We start from the raw sequence: 22970 nt of genomic DNA, 5'->3' as shown, positions 1-22970 counted from the left end.
TGGGAAGTGCCCGGCCTGTATCAGCTCTCAAGATGTTATTAATAGTAACCAACTGTTGGAGCGTCTTCCACACCCAGTGGGCCCAGTGACACCTCCTCCTAGTGTGTCTGCCACGTCAGGGCCACCGTCTGTCACTGTGGGAAATGTAACACTGGATGTTCGATAGCCTCAGCGTTCATTTCTTTTCTTTACTTAAGAAACATTTCTGGGCCGGCCCCGTGGTGAGTGGTTAAGTGCGCACGCTCTGCTTTGTCAGCCCGGGGTTCACCAGTGGGGATCCTGGGCGTGGACCTACACAACGCTCATCAGTCCATGCTGTGGCGACATCCCACAAAGAACTAGAAGGAACTACAACTAGGATATACAACTGTGTACTGGGGCTTTGGGGAGAAAAAACAAGAAAGGAGGAAGATTGGCAACAGATGTTAGCTCAGGGCCAATCTTCCTCACCAAACAAACAAACACTTAAGAGTTCCCTTTGTGCCGGGCACTGTTCTGACCCATTGACTCCTTTCATTTTCAGTAACAACGCTGTGAGGGAAGTCCTGGTATTATCTCCATTTTACGGATGGGTAAACTGAGGCACTGAGAGGTGAAAGAATTTGTCCAAGGTTCACCTGGGTAGTAAGAAGTGGAACCAAGATTTGACGCAGGCATCCCGGCTCTCAGCCATGCTGCACGGAGAGCAGGAGAGAAGCTCTGAGAGCGAAGCTTCCCCATTCGCACTCATCTCCTCTCCCCTTCTACTGACCTTCAGCATCCAGAACTGGGGGGAAACCAGGATGCTAGTGGGTGAGCAGGAAGACGGGAGGCTGCCTGGATTTCTGGCTGCTGCCACCTCCATGGGGGTGCTTTGAGGCAGAGCCCCCTGGTGAGGTCCAGCACCCCCCTGGGAGGGGAGCATGCCTACCCCATTCCTGCAAAAAAGCCTCTAAGCTCGGGGAGGCCCCGGGAGCATCACCAGGGCGAGCAGGTCTGATAAGTTCCGAGGGACGGCTATGGCTTTGGGGAGGGAGGATATTCCTGCCAGGCAGCCAGCAATAGACGGGGACGCACTGGGATGGGGAGCTCCCCGGCACCAAGGGGCAGAGGCTGGCAGTCGGCCCGGCAAGAACGGGATGAGATGAAGGGAGATGGAAAGAGCACCAGGTTTTGAAGTTGGGTCACCCCAGGGCCAGATCTCAGAACTGCCACTCTCAAGTTGTGGGTTCACCCCTCCAGGCCTCAGTCTTCACACCCATATGATGGGGAGAAGCACAGCTCCCGCCCCACAGCGCTGTGATGCAGAGACAATGCACCGTCTGCAAGGGCCCTAGGACAGTGGCCCCAGTGGCGATGTTCCACAGTACCCCCTGTCTTGTGGGGGGTCGGGGGCAGGGGAGGGGCGTGTGCAGAGGTTGCAAGGAAGGGTCTTACATGGTGCAGACTTCAGTGCACCGGCTGCGGAGTTAAAGCAACAGGAGTTCAAATCCCAGCTCTATACAACTTCCCAGCTGGTGATGCTGAGTGAGCCCCTGACCCTCTCTGAGCCTGTTTCTGTATCCATGAAGCAGGGACCCCCCCTCCCATCTACTCAAAAGGCCTCCTGAGGATCAACTGCAAAAATGTAAATCCAGGGGCCGGCCCGGTGACGCAGCAGTTAAGTGTGCACGTTCTGCTTTGGCGGCCCAGGGTTCGCCGGTTCGAATCCCGGGTGCGGACATGGCACTGCTTGGCATGCCATGCTGTGGTAGGCGTTCCACATATAAAGTAGAGGAAGATGGGCACAGATGTTAGCTCAGGGCCAGTCTTCCTCAGCAAAAAGAGGAGGATTGGTGGCAGCAGTTAGCTCAGGGCTAATCTTCCTCAAAAAAAAAAAAGTAAATCCAGAACCTTGTCTAGAGTGACTCACAGAGATGATCACACTGATGGAAATGGGTGACAGAGCTGCTGAAATGCCTATTCCCTAGCTGAGACCACATGGGCGTGGATGGTCAGCCAGCCCTGCCTGTCCTGAGGCTCGCCGGACATAGAGACGCAAGTCAGGGCCCCGGCCAACCCTCAATGCCAGCCCCGCAAGAACACAGCCCGCAGGTCCCGGGCCGGGGCAGGCAGACAGGCAGCTGAGGACTCGCCCGGGCTTGGCCCTGGCTGGTCCCAACCCCGGGTGCCCGAAGGGTTAAACCCAAGCACACAGCAGATGTGCCTCCCAGGGCCAGTGAAGAGGCCCAGGGGAGCAGAGCTGACCAACCTGCCAGCGTTCTCCCCACAGCTGGGGCCACGGGAAGGGAAGGGCACAGAACGAGCCCGTGCCCCGAACACCCGCACCCACTGTCTTCACTTCCGAGGTTCTGAAGCTCAGCCTGACGCTGTGAGCACTTCTCACCCCGTCTGAACAGGCTCAGTGTCCCTTCCTGCTCTCAAGGACCTCACTGGCATCGTGGTGTCCTGGTGGGAGAGAGGAGCTGCTGGAGTCAGACAGGCTGGGCGTCCACACACCCTGCAGCCTCAGGCAAGAGTTCCTTACCCCCCTCTCTGGGCCTCAGTTTCCTTGTCTGTTAAAGGGGGACCATGATCCTTGCCGGTGCAGGGCTGGGAAAGGGGCCAGGGAGATGGCATAGAATGGATTTCAACGGATGGCAGCTGCACTTAGGAGGATGACATCGGTTCACGACAACAGCCCCGCCTCTGGGAAGCCTTCCCTCCCTGCTCGAGATGGAGTCAGACCTCCCTCTAAATGCCTTGTCTGCCTCCCCAGGGGATACTTAAGGGTGTCCTCCCACTGCCTTGTAAGGAACTCATCTTTCCAACCTCCCAGCCTAGCTCCCAGCTCATCATCTTCTTTTACTTCCTTAGCAGCCTTGGTTGCCATCTGAAAATATGTCGTCCATTTACTGACTCACCAAAGGGTATAGGCCTTAAGAGCAGGTGTGCACGGCTGCGCTGCTGGCACCCGGTCGGCACACAGTAGTTGCTCAGTGAATACTGCGTTTGCTGAGCGGTCAGAAGAGGACCCGCCTCCTGGTGAGGGAGCGCTGGGACTCATGCCTCCTGGGCATCCTCAGGGTGAGTTTGCAGGATGGCTGGTCCATCCATTTGCAACAGGCCTGGGCATAACTGCATCAGAGGACAGGCCCCCTCCAAAGGCACAGAGCGTGTTAGCAAAGCCGCAACTCGAACCTACAGCTCCTGACCCCTCTTCCTTTGTCCTTCCCACTCAGGGACCAGCCTCAGGTCACCTGAAGTGCCCCTAACATCTGGGTGGGGAGGAATGGCTTCCTCTCACAAGAAGGCGGGCTCTGCATAGTTCTTTTACCCCCACACCCCAAACAGAGGTCATGATGGCAAATACAACTGCAGCGTGACCAGCCTGACTCCTGGCAGCCCACGGAAGATGCGACCACGTGAGGCCCCCTCTCGCCCACAGGCACCGTGGCCCACAACGGCCCGTCCCCTTAAATGTGACCCCCTTGCTGAGCCGAGGACAGGCGCAACTTCTCTTTCCCCGGCTCCATGCTTTAGATTTACAAGCCCAAATGTTGCTTTTCTCGGATGCTCTGCATTTAATTAGGTGCCCTAATAACAATGGAATCGCACAAGTACTTATATCACTTTGAATTAGGAGCACGGCTCCTTCCAACTTCTTTAAAAATTTTTTTCATATATCATTTTTTAAAATAGAGCTCATTATTTTAATTATATCCATTTAAATGTACAGTGGAGCCGCTGGATATTCTCAGCACGAATCATTAGGTAGATTAGTGAAAAAAGCACTCGGAATCCATCTCCATGCTGACACTCCATAATCTATTCTATTTGTGTCGCTGTAAAATAGATTTATATATAGATAACTACAAAATAGTCGCTCAAGATACGCAATGAATTTTATATTTAACCCGACTCACACTTCCACATAAAATCTGAAGTTGGGCACTAAAAGGATATTTCTCAGTTAAGTACACACTGTCTGTGGTCACCGGTTACTGCCCACGCCAGAAGGCTGGGAGAGAAGCCAGACGGATGGGGCCCTGCCCAAGGAGGGCCCTTCGAGCCCTGGCCTTTCAGTAAGGCAACGATTCTCAAAGTGTGTTCCTCGAAGGCCTAGGGGTTCCACAGCTGTGGCCCAGAAACAGCCACGAGGCCTGAATGAGAAGGGCGGAACTGAGTAGGGCTCCACCACCTGCACTCCCCTGGTCTTCGATATGCACAGCTTTGCTTTTGGTCATATATGTATATGTTGTGTCTATATCTACATGGGCTTTTTCCTCCCTGTAGTGGGGTAAATGGTGCCCCCCCGAAAAAGACGTGCACAGAATCTGTGAACGTGCCCTTTACTGGAAAAAGGCTCTTTGCAGATGTAATTAAATTAAGGATGTTGAAATGAGATCATCCTGGATTATCCGGGTGGGCCTTAAATGCAATGACAAATGTCCTGATAAGAGACACTTGGGAGACTGGACCGACAGAGAAGGAGGCGGTGGCAACGTGACCACAGAGACTGGGGTGCTGTGGCCACAGGTCAGGGAATGCTGCAGTCCCAGAAGCTGGAAGACGCCAAGAAGAGACTCTCCCCGGGGCCTCCAGAAGGAGCAGGGCCCAGCGGACACCTCGATTTCAAACTTCTGGCCTTCAGAACCGTGAGGGAAGACCCTTGTGTTGTTTTCAGCCACGCCCACGCGGCTCGTGCTAATTTGTTACAGCAGCCGCAGGAAACTAATGCAGCACCTAAGACTCAATTTGAAGAAATGGCATTGAAGCAGTTAAGTCTGCAAACCGCTGCCCTCCACGAGGCTCGGTTTTCTGTTGCTTCGTTCTTGTTCGCTGCCCGCCCCCCCCATCCCCGCCGTGATGGCGCGTGGCCAGTCCCACGTGCCCGCAGAGCCCACCCAGGGGAGTTTCAGAAACAAATCTCTTCCTCTGAGTCTTACAGCCCTTCTTCAGGTGCTTGTCCCCACCCCATCACACCTGGTGTTCAGAGGAGCCTGTGGCCAGATGGGGAAACCGAAGCACAGGGCGGGGCGCGTGTCTGTTTTGCTCAAGACCACAGCCTACTCCTTGCGCACGAGGCCTGGTGCACGGCCGGGACTCAGTCAACATGGCGAAGGAGCGGCACGCCCAGCGTCACACGACTTCCAGTGATGAGGTTGGCCTGGAAACCACTCTTCCGGCTCTCACCCACAAAACCCTGCGGCTAAGACAACACAACCAAATGCCTTCGCAGTGGATTTGAGGCCCAAAGACAAACGCCATTTCTGGCCATGTCAGAGGGAGAGTCCCAGGGGACTCCGAGTGCCCGGGAATCAGACAAGTTTCCTTCTGAGCACAATTTCTACATCATTCCACCAAAAGATGCGAATGCTTGAAGTTCTACCAAGTCGCAGTAATTCGGAGAAGTCCTCAGTCCTGCAGCCCGGCCCCTGCCGTGACTTGGCTTTCCCATCTGCACGAGTGAGCTGGAATCTGACATCGAAGGCCCGGCTAGAGGCCAGCCCTTTCCCCGGCAGGGTGCGTGCATCTCCTCGCACAGGGCGGGAGCAGTGCATCCATCTCTGCCCCAACATGCAGCCTGAGGACCACTCCAGCCCCTCCACAGGCTGCTGTTTATATGCTCTGGTACTTTAGCCACCTGAAACAATGTCAAGGGTGGGGAAAATCTCCATCACAGTGTATAAATAATGACTTGGTTAACTCCCTCTAGAATAAAACTTCATTAAGAGGCTCCACTCATTAAGAATGAGGGTTAACTGGTCTCAAGCTGAGCTTAAATACACTCGCCACGAACACAGGGAAGCATGCGGTGTGAAATGAATTAACGCGCATCCAGCCCTGACTTCAGGGGCCGCGTATACCCTGCTGCAGAGGCTGCCCACTCCAACTCTACCGATCTGCCCACCTACCAACGGTCAGAGTGAAAGGATTTTCACCTATCCGTAGATGTCGCCAGGCTCCCTCCTTGGCAACACTTCCTAAGGCCAAGGAGGTGTGGCCTCCACCGTTCCACCAGGGCTGCCTTTCCCAAGGCCTCCCGGGCCCTCTACGCTCCTAGATCCAATGGTCCCATTTGGGTCCTCTTGGTCCACCAGAGCCTTTGACAAGCTCCCCTCTGTCTCCTCCATCTGACTCTCTCCCGACTTTGCTCGGGGCTCGCCCAGTGGGCCGCCCAACTTCTGCCCACTCCTCTGTCTTTCGCTGATTCCTCCTCATCAACCCAACCTTTACCCGTTGACACGCCCCAAGGATCACTTCTAGAACCTCTTCTATTTCTATCCACACTCACTCCTTAAGCGATCTCATCCAGACTCAGGCTTTTAAATATTAACCCTATGATGATGAACCCCAAACTCTCTCTCCAGCTTGGGCCTCCTCCGAACTCCAGACCTGCATAAACAGCTGCCTGCTTGACACCCCTACCTGGATGCTCACAGGCACCATATTTAACAGATCCAATCTGAGCCGCTGCTACGTGCTTCCCCCAAGTCAAGAAAACAATTCTGACTCCTACCCGAGGGCTCTTCCCACTAAACCCCGCAGTCTAAGAGGCCACAGTCCAGGAACTGTAGTCTTCTCCAATTCAGTTAGCAGCAATGCCATCCTTCCAGCAGATCAGGGCCAGACTCTGGAATTATCCCTGATGCTTCCCTCTCTCTCACCCCCTACTAATGAATCTACCAGCAAATCCAGCAACTCCACCTTCAAAATACTTCCAGAACCGACCACTCCTTACCACCCCACGGCCACCACTCTTGTCCAAGAGGCCATCCCCTCGCTCCTGTCTCATCGTAATAACTCACAGCCAGCCTCTCTGCTCCTCCCCTTGCCTAACATCCCGAAATCTGTGTTCAACACAGAAGCCAGAGTGATCCTATTAAAATAAGCCAGCTCATGTCACTCTTTGGCTCAAAACCTATTTATGGTTCCACTCTCACCTGGAGGAACAGCCAGGGTCCTCGCCCCAACCCTCAGGGTTCCCTGTGACACGTCCCACCTCCACTAACCTCGTCCACTAACACTCCCCCTCTCGGTCCCCCCTCCCTGGCCACACCAGTCTCCCTGCTCATCCCTGAGCACCGGGCGAGCTCCCACCTCGGGCCTCTGCATTTGCTCCTTCCTCTGCCTGGAAGAGCCGCCCCTTCCCCAGATGCCCCATGGCTAGTTCTCCACGCCTTCAGGTCTTTACTAAACATCCCAGTGCGAGTGGAGACATGGCGGCTGCTGGGCTTCCACTCTCCATCTCCCCTCCCTGCTTCACGCATCCTGCGTTCTGCGTTTACCCTACGTTTTTCTAACATACTTGCTACCTCCCATCCCCTCCACAGCCTGTCTCCCCACCAGCGACCTGAGCTCCAAGAGGAGAGAGACTTTGTCTCATGGGTTCACGGTCACATGGAAGGATCACAAAGCTTCACAGAAGGATCCGAGGACTGAGTCCTGGAAGGTCAACGCCGGCACAGCCTTCGAGGCATCCACGCCCCGTCCCCAGAGAACGTCGATGGCTTAACTGCTCCAGTCGATACTGAGAACTGGAGACAGCAACATCCCATCCATCTGGCCCTCGGCAGAACAGGGGTGAGAGACGTTTCACAGGAGCCAACTTTCTGAATAAGTGAAGCTTATTCAGAGTGTCAAAGTCTTATCTTTATCCTTTCCAATGGAAATTGTCTCAAATGCTACACACTCTCCTACCTTGTGAAATGCCCAGAGAGAGGAGCCTGGTCATGTTGTGACACGTGTTTTTTCTCCAGCTTTATTGAGATTGTTTTTTTTTTTTTAAAGATTGGCACCTGAGCTAACATCTATTGCCAATAGTCTTCTTCTTTTTTTATTCCTTCTACTCCCCAAAGCCCTCCAGCACACAGCCATATATTTTAGTCGTGGGTCCCTCTAGTTGTGGCATGTGGGACGCCGCCTCAGCATGGCCTGATGAGCAGTGCCATGTCTGCGCCCAGGATCCGAACCTGGGAAACCCTGGGCCGCCGAAGCAGAGTGCGCGGACTTAACAACTCGGCCACGGGGCCGGCCCCTGAGATATTGTTGGCATATATATAACACGTGCGAGTGGAAGGTGTACAGTGTAATGACATGATACTGCAAAATGACACCAGTTCCGGAGGATGCAGGGTCACTATCACCAGCATCAATTAGCAGACTCGGGTGCCCTCTATGACATGGACAAGGGGCCCTCGGTCTCTCATGAGTGGCTCTGGGGATGCCCCCTCTGCTTCTAACGGGCTCCTGTTCCGAATCCGCCCTCCAATTCTGCATGGTTCCGGAGACCTCCAGAGGCAAGGACCCTACCCCACTGCTTTTTGTATCCCTGTGCCTGGTCCCTGGCAGATGTCAGCTAACATCTGCTGAACAATACAGACAGAACATGACCAGACGCAAAGACACCATCATGCAGAGTGGAAGAGATGGTGGTAGTGATGATGGCAATGATGTAAATGACGCAAATAACAGTGGTGAGGACCCCTCTCTCTGTTAAGGGCACTCTGGCCAGGGCAGCTACGGCCGGCGCACGGAGCGGCTATGACGCGCCCAGCGTGGCGCTTCACGCTGTATTCATTCTCCGTCTCGCCGGTCCTCACGATGCCTTAAATGGTAGGGCAGCTTTGCTTTACAGATAAAACTGAGGACTGGAGAAGCAGAGTGACTTTTTCACGATTGCACAGCTTTCTAGGGGACAAAAGCAGGATTCACCCAGATCTGCCTGATGCCAACACCTGCGCTTTTAGTCATTTGGATGATTTGCGTTTTCTCTTTGGGAGAGAAGAGCAAACAATAAAAGCACTTGTTGAATGAATGAATAAATAAACGACTCCATGACTAGCAGCTCAAAGAGACAGGGAGCGTATTCCCTTGTCTCCTACTGTGTCCCTAACATCCTGACAGAATGGGGCACACGCTAGATGCTAAAAACAGTAACATGGAAATGCAATAAAATAAAGGAACGAAGGATTCCATCTCTGCCACAGAGAAAAGCGTCTGGGCTCTGAGTTGGCTGTTGACCTCCAACTCTCCTTGACATGCTCTAAAATGGCCGCTGGGCTCGCCCATGTCCTTTGGATATACAGAGTCTCCTGTTTATAGCCACAAGGACAGAAATCACAGCGGGGATAAAGGCTGAAGCTTCACCACCAGCCTGGAAGGGCCAAAAGAAAGGCGCTATGACAAAACCCCAGTTTCCACAAACCCCAGGAACGAGGCCTGTGTATTTACTATTCCACCCGTGTTTCAAATCTTCACGCCATCACCCAAGCCTTAATAACCCTCAGAATTCTCTGCACTTCCATTTCTGTCATGTATCAATGATATATTTTAATAAATAGTCAAGTAGAAAAGATTAGATTAATAGATTAAAACTATTAACCTGTTAAACAACTCTCAACAGTCTAGAAATTCAAAATAACCCACAACGCATAAATATATCATTAGTTTGAAATAATTCTTAGGCACTTAATTTTCTTCAATGTATGGTGTCAGTCAGCCACAACGCCGGGTAAGATGGCAGTTCAGGAAGGCGGCATGAGGATTTAAATATTAAGAGTTAATTCCCTGGTTAATTTAAACCTAAAATAGAGAAAAGCAGGAGGCTTGAGCAACACTGTCAAGTCGCAAACTCCTACATTTAGCAGGTGGGGCCCTCTGGGTACAGCTGGGAGATTCTTTCAAGGGTGTCACAGCACATGGAAGTTTGGCCCAGGTCATTAGAAAGAATTAGCATCAACGGCATCTTAGACGTGCTGCCTTCGGTTTCCAAGGGTTCAGGCAGGGGCACAATTCAGATCTGCTGGCAACATGCGCTGCTCTCTGAAGACCCCGCTCGCTGTGTCTCCCCTCACACAACTGTCGGGACACAGCAGACTCAGGAATGTCACCCAGATTGAAGCCCCTCGACAGGCAGGCGGAAAAGGGGTGGTGGCAGAGGGACCCATGCCCACTGTCCTGCTCTTCCAGGGCACCCATGGGGTCCCATGCAAACCCCAGAGGGCAGGTAACTCAACCAGTGAAGAGGGAGGCAGTACCTAGGCTCTCGTGCTGGACATATCAACAGAGGATAAATACCCTCCTTCGCCACCAATGTTCTTTCCAGCTGAGGCTGCAACTTAGCAACCATCCCTTTCTCTCACTCTCTGATGGGGAAGTCCTCTGGCTACTTTCTCCTTGGAATGAAAGGTAAAGAAGCTTCCCAACAGGTCTGCTCCCCCTCCATCCTGCCCCCGCTGACAACTGATGCTTACAGAGCTTTGCCATCCCTCCAATGTGCTCCCCGCATCCTGGCAATGCATCCCCCTCCAGGCTCCAGCTGCCAGACCTTGAGACCAGCTGATGACAGACTGAGGTTTATAATGCACAGCCAGCTCTGTCCACCACGCTCCGTGGAGGACCAGGCTTGGTCCCTCACTGCCCGGACACACAAATGAGACGCCTAAGGACACGGTCGGGGCCTCCCAAGGGGTCTGGGGATGAGAAACTGGATGCGTGGACCACTCCCAAGCTTCCTAACGTGCCCACACCTCCATTTCCTGTAGTGTAAGCCGGGGATGGCTGTTCACACTCACCACGAAGGGCTATTTAGAAGGTTCAAGCACAGAGATGTACACAGGGCGCCCAGCAAGGACCACACACACAGTGGGGCTCAATAATTGTTAGTTCTTTTCTCCTGTCCTTGCCAAGCATTCACCAGACAAAATGGGAACAGTTCGGTCAGACTATGAAAAGGAGGTGCTCTTGGGCCATGGATGGAGTACTCATAAACGGAGTAGAGGAGGAATTTTTACCCCCTATGAAAACAGAAGGAGTGGTGGGCGCGGCCACCCTCCATGTAGCAGTGATGGAGAGATGGGGACACGCACTGCAGCCAGGTGCCCTGCAGGATGGGAAGATGGCAGTGATCAAGAAGGCAGGTGTGGATGTAACGATGTTCTTCACCATCCTGGTTTGCGTGGAACCTGGGGGAAGCTGAAGCCGGCGGTGAGGATTTTTTTCTTCCATTGGCAGAGCCAGACAGATAGCGAGGGTGCCGAAATTTCCCGAGTCACTTCCTCAGATCAAAGGCCTTTGTCATTCAGGGCCTCAAGAAGCAACCAGGCCAGATCATCCTGGTCACCATGCTCAAGACTGTGCTTCTCCAGGACGAGGCAAGACTTCCAAATGCTCCAAACTGATAACTCCAGCTTCACAAGAACTTTCTTAATTTGCTCGAGGAGCACAGGTGGGAGACTCAGGCTGGGAGGGTGGACTGAAGAGGGGTTCCCTGGAGACCCCAATCCCTTCCCTTTGCTGGACCATCCCAAGCTCGAGAACCAGAGCGCCATTTGGAAAAAAAGTGATTCACCAATTTTGACGTCCACGGGTTGTAGTTTGCATCTCGTGGCTGTCCCAGAGGACAAACCTGAGGCTGTGTCTGGATTTTCAAGAATCTGCTCTATTCACAGAGTCCAGGTTTAACAGTGACTGATTAAGCAAAGAGTGACCTCTGTCCACCGAAAAAGCAAGTGGCCCCTTCGGAACAAGCACGTGAACCCCAGAGTCAGCATGCAATTTATGATCTTTGTATTCAAGCTTACCCAAAGCTTGGTAGGCTGAGAATACACATTTCTGGAAACCAAGTGAGCTCCAACCACAGGAGCATAAGCCTAGAGTCGAGATGAAGACGCAGCCTGACCGAAATATACCCGGAGTTCTCAAGTCATTCATTCTGCTCATACAGTACTGCTCACTGACTAGCATTGCGCCTACTGTCACTGCGCATTTTTGTGCAGATAAAGTTAACTTGTTTAGGGCTCCTTTTATTTTACTGCTGAAAGCCACAATGCTTAACAAGAAGATACTATTTAAAACAGAATTATGCAGCCACAACAGATGTGGTTATCAGAGGAAATGATCCATCGGTGAAAATCTTGGCTTAGAGGACAGACTCAGCTGGGCCCAAAGCCATTTGGCTATGGGATGCCCTTGGACAAGTCTATTCCTCAGCTCCCTCTGGGGAGGAGAGACGGTGATCGCCACCTTGGAGGGCTGCTGGGAGGCTCACACGTGAAAAACGCACGAGACAGCAACTGGATCGTGGAGAAATATGAGCTCCATCGCCACCCTCGTCCTTACCTTCAGCCCACTTGCCAACACCAGGCTCCACAAGAAATCAGTCACCACGGCTAGCTCCTTCTAGGAACAGAATCCAGCATGGCGGTGATAAAAATAGATGTTCAATGAACACCTACTATGGGCCAGGCACTGTGCTAAGGGTAGACGTTATTATTATTATTATTATTATTATTATTATACTGAATCCTCCCTGACAGCACTGTGAGGGAGGTACTGATATAATCCCAATTCTACAGAGGAGGAAACTGAGGCCAGGTTAACCCGCCCAAGGTCACATAACCAGGCAGTGGGTGGTGCCAGATCTGAACCCAGGCGGTCTGGGCTCTTCAACATCGTGCTAAGCTGCTCGGCCCTTGGCAGGGCTGGAGAGCCGGCGAGGAAGACGCCCGCAGACCAGGCGTGGAGAATTGTGCTTTTTCGGGACTCACAGAATGCTTTGCTGAACTGGCCTCCCGAGGCCTGAAAAGACGGCCTTTCAGAAACTCACCTCCAAGCCTCCCTTCTAAGGTCCTCCTGTCCTGAACCCTCAGCAACGCCTCTTTAACACCTTGCCCTCTGCAGCTTATTGTCCTCCTGGCAGACAGAACAAGCCTTTTAAAACGAAATCATGTCATGCCGCTCCTCTGCTCAGAATCCCCAGCAGCTCCCCATCTAACGCAGGGTTAAGGCCAAAGTCCTGACAACAACCTCCAAGGCCCCATCCAGCCGGATCAGCCTCGCTGCTGTTGCTCCAACACAGTGCACGCCCTCCTGCCCCGGGGCCTTTGCACCTGTTGCTCTCTCTGTCTGGAATGTGCTTCCCCCAACAATGACGGCTCAGCTCAGTCCCCTACTTCCTTCAGATCCTTGTTCCAACATCACCTTCTTGATGACGCAATACTCCTTCTGGCTCTGCCAAGCCCACACTCTGCTTCTCCCCCACAGCACTTTTCATTATATGACACGTCACGTATTTTTACGCATTTATGATGTCTCCTCCACTCCAGCTAGAGCATCAGCTCCACCAGGCCAGGGGTTTCTGTCTGTTTTGCTCAGCGCTGGACTTCCAGCACCGAGGTCAGACCCTGGCACTCAGTAGGCCCTCAAGAAATATTTGTGGAATGAATGAATGAATGAGACTTGGTCTTATCAGGTCCTCCCCCAGCCCACTCTCCCGTCTTGTGAGCCGACTGGTACACAGAGCGAACAAATGAGCCCTTAACCCCTTCCATCCCTGGTCCCCTCATCTCCGAAATGAGAGGGCTGGAGGATTATCGAGAATCCTTCCAGCTCGGAAAACCTCCAACCGACCAAAAGAGGCATAACTCTTCCCGATGGCAAGGCTGTAGCTCCATTGCCTTGATTATAAAAACTGCCTTTCCTTTCGAATTTTCGCTGTGAAGCCCCCACAGCCCCCACGCCTCTTAGCATAAGTGAGGTCTGGCCGTGGTTGTGCGATGTGATTTGTCACCCGCATGGCAGGGCAGCACGAAGCTCAAGCGCTGGGATGGCCGGTCTCGTAAAACCGACCCAGGCCGGGTTACAGGGAAGTAAACCAAACCACACTCGGCTGTGTCTTAGGATCAGAAACACCACCTCACCTCGTCCCTCTCAATTGAACACTAATTCCTTAGCAGCCCAGGCTGTTGGTTTTGGGGTTCAGCCAGAGGCCCTCTGGAGAAGGAACAAAATGAGGTGCTCCGGGCCAAAAGGAAGGCGCTGGCTGGGATGAAGGCAGACCCTGGTGTGATAACCGAGGGTGCCGCGGCACAGCTGGAGCTGCGGGCGGAGGCCACGTCAGAGGGTCAGGGTCCTTCACGGTCACTCCTGTCCAGGGCTGTGTGGCCTGACTGACTTCAGGGGGGTCTCAGGCATTTGTCTCCCCACCGTCCCCACTCAGGGACTGAATGAGTCGAATGCTCCAGACAGTGTCTACACGTCCAAACCCCACCTAACCCAAGGCCAGGGTCAAATCCACCAGTGGGGTTGGCTGAGGCCTGCACTAAAGTTCTCCTGACGTTTAATGTATAATTAATTCACTTCTCCGACGGAATGCTGGGTCACTATACTATAACTATACTATACTATATAGTATACTATATATACTATATACACTATACTATAACATTGGTCTTTCAAACGATGCTCTCTGAGCTTTAACTGCAGAAGCCATATAAATTCACCTGGGGGCTTCTTCACAGTCCTGCCTTCTTGACAGGCCCTCAGCCTCCGGCAGGGTCCCCAGGCCCTCGCAGGCTCCTAACGTCTGGTAACTCATCCCCCACATATCGAGAAGCCAGGAGGGCACGGCGGTTAAACACAGGCATCAGAGAAGTCAGACCTTGGGGGCAGCCTGGCTCTACGACTCCCCTCCAACTGGGCAGCCTGAGCCCATACACCTCTCTGGGCCTCAGCTTCCTCATCTGGAAAGTGGGAACACAAAGACCACGTCCCTCATAGGGTGGTCATAAAGATTACATAAATTAACAGTAAGTTAATATGTGTAAATCACTTAGCTCAGAGCCTGCCACGAATAGTACCATAAATGGTAGTCATTATCATTAGAAATTTCTCCTTTATGCCTCCTTGAGTCACACAGTCCTGAGGTTTGTGCTGGCCCTTCCTGGTATATAATCTGGCATCATGGTAATAACAGGGGGTTCCACCACTGAGTACATGCAAGTCTTGGCTAGTTAGGGAGAGCAAACAGATGCCACACATGCCACTTTCCCCTCCCCTACCCTGGGCAGGCATCTCTAATCGATCTCAGCATTCTTCTCCCTCTGACTGTGGCCGTGGGCTAATAAGACTCAATTCAGAGCTTCAGGCAGCCACGACTACACTGGGGGAAGCTGCCTGCTGTCTTCTGATCTGCTGTGGGAGGGATTCAGGCACTAGACGGCGAGGGCAGGGACCTCATCCGCGTGAGGGTCACGAGGAAAGGATGGAGTTTGGTCCATGTTCACTGCTGTAAGCCCCGCACTTTGGACAGTGCCCGCCAAGTGGCAGACACTCAACTATGTGCTGGATGAATAAATGAGCAGCTAATCCGTCTGAGTCCAGAGCACACGGGACTGGCCTGACCCAGCAGGTGCTGGAGGAATGCGGCAGGACAGTGGGCGAGGCTGGCCAGACCCTCACCTGACACAGCGTCCTTGGCTTCGGCAGGTTCAAGGCCTGACACAGCCAGTCACTCATCACATGACCTGAGCAGGCAGGGCCTCTCTTCCCCATGTGCGCAATGAGACGGAGGGACCAGACAAGGCCCAAGGCCCCTCCAGTCCTGACATTCTGATCCAGGAAGCACTTCCAGGCACCGCCAGTCAAAGGACGCCCACTGCCCCACAGGCCACAGCCTCAAATGCTGTTCTTGCACAAAACCCCATTCCCAGGGGCCCAGGAGGGAAACACAGGTACTGGGCAGCTGCTGGCCATGTGGGTCACCGCCTGCGTTCACAGCCCCAAGCCCGTCCACTCCTCCTTTCCAGCCCACACTCCCAGCCCCCTCATCACCCCACATCCTCTCCCCTCTCAGTGTAGGGTACCCATCCCAAAGACACTCACTGAGCACCTTCTAGAACCCAGCCCACCTCAGCGAACAAGACAGACGTGGTCCCTGCCTACGGAGCCGCCACTCGAGAGATGGGGAAAGTACACAAATCTACGGAGTGTCAACAGGCCATGAGGGACACAGGCCACAGGAGGGGGAGGAGGGTACCCTGAAGAAAGGGTCAGGCAAGGCTTCTTTGAGGGGAGGATGCAATGAAGACCCGAAGGATGAAAGGGCACCAACCACGGGAGGATCAGAGAAAGAATATTCCAGGCAAAGGGAACAGCACTTGCAAAGGTTCTTAGACAGGAATCAGGAGGTTGGCAAAACACAGCCGTTTACGTTTTTACATATTAACCATGACGCTTTCGCATTATACTGGCAGAGGAGAGAATGTGCCACAGAGATGGATGGCCTGTGAAGTGTGAATATTCACTATCTGGCCCTTTACAGGTAAAGTTGGCTGACCCCTGGTTTAGAGTGTTAGATAAACAGAGAGGTGGTCAGGGCAGCGAAAACGGACTGAGCAAGGGGGAGACGGACGCACAAGGGGACTGGGCAGGTGGGCGGGAGCCAGGCCATGCTGGGTTGTGTGGGTCACAATGGCCTCCAGCCTGGGGTCTTGGCCTCCACTCCACCAGCCTCCAACCCACCCTGCAAACGGTTGCCATGGTGATCTCCCCGAAACCCAGAGCTGAACATGTTATTCTTCTCGAAGAATTGCAAGGGTACTCCATGGTTTCCCAAAGCGTGTTCCAAGGAACACTCGCTCCATGGAATGAAATTCAATAAGAAAGTTCCACGGTTAAGTCAGTTTGAGAAACATGGCATTCTCACTTCCTCTCCTGGATGTTCTCAAGCAAGCACATGAGCACACGAAAGGCTCTGAAAAGCCCCACAGCAAAGAAATCTGTTGACTTTAACTCACTGTCCTTTAAACTTACTTGGCCACAGAACCTCTTTTTTCCACAAAAATCTGTCAATATTTTAAAGAACGAGCATTCCATGGGCTAAAAGGCAAACTCCTCTGCTCGGCATTCGCCATCTTGATTTTGTGCATGTGGCCTGGGGAGCCATCTCTCTCGTCTGTCCCTTGCCTTCTTCCTGCCTCCAATTGCCCCAAACAAAGGTCATTTGGCCTCTCCAGCTCTGTTCCACCTAACGGAACAGCAGCAGGAACAGCACTGACATTTACCACCTGTGCCACTGGTGATGGGCGTCTGCTACCTGGGCCTGTCCGGTATCTCTTTCCCCCATCTTTGGTAATGACAGCCTGGCTTTCCTTTGGGGACCACCCCTCCCCCACCTCCTGCCAGCTCCAAGGGTGAGGACATACCCCTGGTCTGGCTCAGCAGAATATTCCATCCTCCTGCTTTGGAGTGACTGTCAGGGTAACGAGCACAGGACTGAAGCCGGGCCAATGAATTCCGGACTAGGAAGGGACTGGCTCCCTCAGAGTTCGCAATGCAGTAGCTGGGATGGTTTTCAAGCCCAGGTCCATTTTGTGCTTCACCCCTAAGTTCTCCCCAGCCCAGGATTGAGCCATCCTTAGATTCCAGTCACAGATGCACACAGAGGGCACCAGGAGTGCTGGAAAGCGCTGCCCACAACCTCACATCTTCCAGGCAAGTATGGATACTTCTCAGCCAAGGCAGGTGGCCTGGATCATCCACTCTCTCACGTGGAAGGTGAGGACCAGAGAGAGGCGGCTCTTAGCAGTTGAGACCAGGGAGAGTGAGTGGGGTACGAGAGGGGACAGGGGAGGGGGCGTGTACCTGCTCGCTGTGCTTTTCCTTCCAGCTGCACTGGCTCCGTCAGCCTGCAAAAGAAACCCAAAACACCTCCATCAGCCAACGGAGAAGACACAGATTCTACTCACTGCCACCCCACCAAGGTCCTGCTCAACACCAGCCTTCAGACAGACAAGGGAGCTGGTCACAAACCCCTGCTCCATTCCTCCAGGCTGGAAAAATCCACCCCAAGTGGTGAGAAGGAGTCAGGATATCCCTCCCACCCCATTCACTTGGCCCTTTAAATCCAGCTGCGCACCCATTGCCAACACAAACCCAGCAACCACAGAGCCCCGGGGACTTCGTGAAACGTAAGTAACCACCAGCTAAATCTGAGATTGAATTGCACCATTTTTATTTTCAGCTGGGATTTCCAATAAAACAGTAGCCACAGATTTATTCCTACCGACCAGAGGGGGAAAATCCTATTATGTTAAAATATTCTGTCCCCCAACCCTTCGAGCAGGGGAGGCAAGAGGAAGCGGGTTCTTAATCTCTTTTATTTGGGGGTGGGGGATGGGGGGATAGGCCTGACCAAATGAAATTTTCAGAAATCATAAAATTCTGGTTCCGATGGAGAGACTGAGGCCATGGATGAGGAGGGAGCCGCCTGAAGTCTCATGAGGCCTGAATGACAAATGTCTGGGTGCCCGGCTTCTCAGACAGTGCTGGGGGACCTCTATGCAGAGGCTGAAGGAGGCCAGACGTGGAAAGAACGCCTGGGTTGTCCAACACCAGCGGCTGAAGATGCCTTCTCTAGCTTTGTCAAAACATTTATATAATAAAACAATCGTGGTTAGAATAATGTAGGTCACAACGCCAGCATACACGTGTTTCCAAACTCAGAATCTTTCCGATTTTAGAAAGGTAACGTAGCGCATGTGTTTTACATTTTCAAACAACCTTGGCAGGGTCTGGGGAGCCCCCAGAACTCAGGCATGTTGATGTTTCTACAGTGAAACTTCGGCAGTCAGCCCTCCGCGGGATAAGCCAAGACCACAACCAGCCTCTTCTCCCTGAGGTCAAGTTCCGCCGCCTCATCAGTTACCAAAAAAAAAATCTTTCTGTTCGTTTTGAAGTTTTTCTGAATTTCAGGATTGAGGACCTAAAATCAGAACTGCTTTAGCTGCCTTTGGATGACCGCTTAGGAGAGGCTGCAAACTGGCAAAAGCAGACGGCAGACTTCAACTCAGACAGTCAATATATAAAAATAAAGGGATTTCACCCAAAAGGGGCCAGATTTCAGCTTCTCTTTAAAAACCAGCAACACACATTCCCACATGGCCACAGTCCGCTGGCACTGACATACCTGGTCTCCACAGTGCCCCCCCCCCCCCCGCCTTATACCCAGCCCTCAGGCCTGGCCCCTGTGGGTATCCAGACTCAGTCCCCCTGGCTAACTTCTCAGCGGGCGCTAGCGTACAGGCATTAAATGCCTCTCACTTAGTCCTCTTGATAGGTCCCCCAACACACACACACAACATCCCCATTTTATAGGTGAGGCACGGCGGGTCAAAGAATTGGAGTGGTTTATCCCAAGTCCCACAGCGACAAGCCCAAGGTCAGGGTCACACCGATGCCCACCTTCCTCGGCTCTGGGATAGCGGATCCCATGCCAACGTTCAGGAGCACCCATCAGGAAACGGGGTGAACCCACACAGCCCCACGGCCCACACGAGGGAAACGGGAGGGTGAAGGACACAGAGAGAGGGAGAAATCTGAGCCCCGGGAGGGAGAAATTAACAGGATGCCCATGTATTATTTCAGTGGAAGAAACAAGAAAGCGGAAAATGGGTTTGCATATCATTTCACTGGGAGCAAATGAGCAGGATCAATGACAGCCTCTTTCCGACATCTTGCCTTGCTCAAAACTCATCTGCACAGCCAACGGGAAGCAGTCGTTTTAACGTCCATGTCATAAGAGGCAGGAGTGGGAGGGGCTGGAAATTCTGCCCCAGAGAGCTTAAAACAATTGTGAAATCCCAGATGACCTCTCATCTTTCACTCTCAACTCGGGGTATGTATTTCTAGCATTTCATACATATTTTTCATGTTGTCTTTTCTTGCCCTTTTTCTTTACAGTTTCACACAAGGGTTGACCAGCTCAAGCGCAGGGAACATGTGACTGGGTAGGGGGAAAGCTTCTGTTTTTGGCACACCTAATCACGGCCACCTGTGTGTCCCTTTTCTTACCTTTATGAGACTTGAGCTTCTCAGCCCTGGAAGCAACACCCATTTTTGTTTTGCACCCATTTCCACAAAATGCGAAAAACGTTCAAATCGTTATCTAAACAAATCCTTTTGCAGAACCATAGGTGGCAGGAGTGAGGAAGCGGAAGTGCTGGAGGGAGGGGTGCCTCAGCAGGGTGTGAAATGTCCGTTGATTGGCAGATACGGGAAAGCGGATACGGATAGGGGTGTTAGTGGACAATGGACTCAAGGGGAAGACGTCCAAGACGGCAGGTGTCAGTATCACAGCACCCGTCAATCACAGCATTCGGGCCTGGCTGAGTCCGGCCCCACCATGACAGGGGACAGCCTCTCCGGCCCTCCCAGCCCCAGCTGAAGGCCACAGTGTGATTCTGTCGTAGAGATCCATAAGACACCAGGCCAGCTGTGCATCCTCACAAATACACCACAGCGATCCCTAAATTCAGGTGAACCTCTAACACTGCCATTTTCCTAGGCCGAAACGGTCTAATACCAGTAATCTCACATGGTTCAACCTAAACCACAAACTCACCGTCACCCAGTATAACCCCACCTGATTCTCCATTTGGCCTGAAGTTTAAGAAGATGGGGTTTAGGGTCAGACTGTGTGAGCTCGAGTCTTGGTTCTGCCATTTGCTAGCTGTATGATCCTAGGCAAGTCACTCATCAAGGCCTCAGTTTCCTCATCTGCAAAATGGCTCCATGCTCATCCTAGGACCTACCTCCCAGGGCTGGCATGAGACTCAAATAAAGTAACGTATGTAAAAGTACGTAGCATGGGCTCAGCTAGCATGACGAGAACAATCATTAACAATACAGATGCAGTTATAAAGGCCACCAGTTACTGGGTCCAGGAAACCAAGGCACAGAAAAGCAGAGTGACTTGTACAGATGACTCAGTGGATGTGAGAGCAGCAGAGCAGGCCTGGACTGTGCCAGGGGTCCTGCCAGCCTGTCTCGGGCCCCATCTGAATCCTGTGCTGCAAGTTGGCATCTCCTAAGCGTCCATCAGCCCCCACAGCCCTGCGGCCTTCTCCAAAGGGCCGGGAGAAGGACACTGGATACAAAGATGGAGGTGAATTACTAAGCACAGGCTTAAGGAATGGAAACTCTACTGCTGCTGCCGCTGGACCATGTGTCCCTAAGGGATGCAGCTTCCTGCCCTGGCTCTGTCTGGGTCTCACTTTGAACCTGGGGCAAGCTCCTTCTTTTCCCTGGACCTGAGGTTCTCATAGGTGAAAATGGGGACAGGAGGCACAAGAGTTAAGTCATATCATCTCCCCACTCCCTGTCATCTCTGTCAGTCTATGTGGAACTGACCCAACCTTAACCAAACCTCTACGGCAAATGAAATATGGTGGGGGACAGGGGGCCCAGGAGAGACCTTCCTTCTCACTCTTCCACAGGTGGAGGTAAATATATCTGGCCCCCCCGCCCCCCAGCTCCCCATAAGGGTGCCTGCCCCCCTTTTCCAGACCCAACCATTCCTCATACACCAGCTTCTCCTTAGGACCCGGGCAAGGCTATTTTTGGTTTCAGTCGACCCTCCTCTTCCCTCCCAAATGAATGTTAAGTTGTTCTTTTCCATTCTCTTATTAAGGATTTTCTTGGAAAGAAAATATTATTCCAAACCCAGAAATTTTATTTCTAAATTTGTGCAAATGTAAGTTGTAAGACATTAGCTGCATTTCACATTTTGTGCAAATGGCAGAAACAGGCAATTCGTGTGCTATGGGATGGGGGGCTGGCCAACGATTTCGATAAAATAAACCCTTTTTTAATTTAAATGCTAATGCACTGAATTAAAATTTAATAACTGAGGAAATTGAAAAGCCGAGCAGGAATATTGGAAATAAATCCAAGCAGAAACAGCTGAAATTAAAAATTCTACAGAGTGGGAGGATAGCAGCTAAGCTGTCTTATATGATTACATTTTTTTTTTTTTTCAGAATGAAGCAAAAAAAAAAAATCCTATCTCTCGCTGGCTCTAGGGCAGTAAATCCACAGTGCTGTGATTTATTGCTCAATTTTCCTGAGGGAAAAAGGCTTTCTTTCATGCTGAAATATTTCATAAATTTCAAGCCAGCATAAATTCTTAATTTAAAAGTTATGGAGGTCACATTTAGTGCACTGGTACGGTTCCAAAATCTTAAAGGAATAGCAGCGACCAGAAAAAAGCAAAAAGGAGGGGTAGGATTCACTCCTTTTTTTTTTTTTTTCTTTTTTTAAATTTTGGTTTTAATTCACGAGTTGAAATTTCGTGATTAAAGATCCCTCCTGCATGGATGGAAGCCAAACACGTGGGGGAACTGGTGTCTGTTTGGAAATCGGCTGCAAAAGATGGAGAGATAAAGACTTAATTCAATTATAAACAGGCATTTTTTTTTTTTTAAAGCCACTTGAGGAATTTCTGGTAAAAATTTCCTCCCTTCATTGCCCGGGAAGGGGTGAGGGTGGGGGAGGGTGGCCAATGTAATTGCTTCTCTTAGATCTCCAATCTTTTGTGCACACTGATATATTCATTTGTTATACAGCTGTTCAGCGGCAGAAAGAATGCTGGGGCGCCCATAATTCTAAGCAAATCAATCAAAAATTAATGATTTGTCATGCTTGCACAATGGAGGAAAACAGCTCCTTGGGTCCTGGCTGCCTGATCTCGAAGAATGAAACGCCTTTCTGCAATAAGAGAGCCGAGCCAGAGGCTCAGGGAGGCTGAAGTGCCACCGCAAATATAGGGACTCACGGTCCCCCGAGCTCTGAGAGGATGGAGGCGGCCACCATCTTGGAGAGGGCATCTCCAAGATGGCGCCTCGGCCATCAAGCCCAGGATGGACCTAGCGCAGCACATTTCCGTGGTGGGATAATTAGGATCTTGCCTTGGCCCTCCCCTACTGCAACTCAAAACCTGCTTCCTCTCTGGAGACATCAATGACTCCCCCTCCCCCCACCACATCTGATTTGTACCCGTTCATTGTTCTTCCAACAGGGCTCACACACCACCACGGGCATCTTTCACCAACTCTATGGGACGAGGACCACAGTTCCTGGAGGGCTGTCTCCCCCTAAGACTGTGCCTTCCTCCTGGACAAGCACCACATCCTACACACGGCCATGCCTCCAGCACCCAGCACGGGGCCCGGCACGGGGCAAATATTCGGTAAATATGGTTGAATCCATTACTGTAGTTACTATTTCTCAGGAAATAACTGATAATGAGGTTGCTTAGATGAATGATGAAATGCACTGGCAACCATACTCGGATGAAATACAACAACTGATCTTAAATAATCAATCTCTCCTTTATTCATTCAACAGATATTTCTTGACAGCCTACTATGTGTCAAGTACTGTGCTGG

At 51.9% G+C, this 22970-nt stretch overlaps 1 protein-coding gene across 9 annotated transcripts in view; it reads right to left on the bottom strand.

Annotated features, from left to right (window-relative positions):
- Window positions 1-22970, bottom strand: part of ZNF618 (zinc finger protein 618) — a 124186-nt gene that overhangs the window by 70025 nt on the left and 31191 nt on the right. For all 9 annotated transcript variants that reach the window (XM_046667701.1, XM_046667709.1, XM_046667736.1 and 6 more), the window contains exon 2: window positions 17389-17432. In XM_046667701.1, coding sequence (XP_046523657.1) covers window positions 17389-17432 — 44 coding nt within the window. The remainder of the gene's footprint in view (window positions 1-17388; window positions 17433-22970) is intronic.

The sequence above is a fragment of the Equus quagga genome, chromosome 1, assembly GCF_021613505.1.
Source record: "Equus quagga isolate Etosha38 chromosome 1, UCLA_HA_Equagga_1.0, whole genome shotgun sequence".
Taxonomy (NCBI): Eukaryota; Metazoa; Chordata; class Mammalia; order Perissodactyla; family Equidae; genus Equus; species Equus quagga.
The sequence above is the reverse complement of the archived record's forward strand: the minus strand, read 5'-3'. Positions and strand labels throughout refer to the sequence as shown.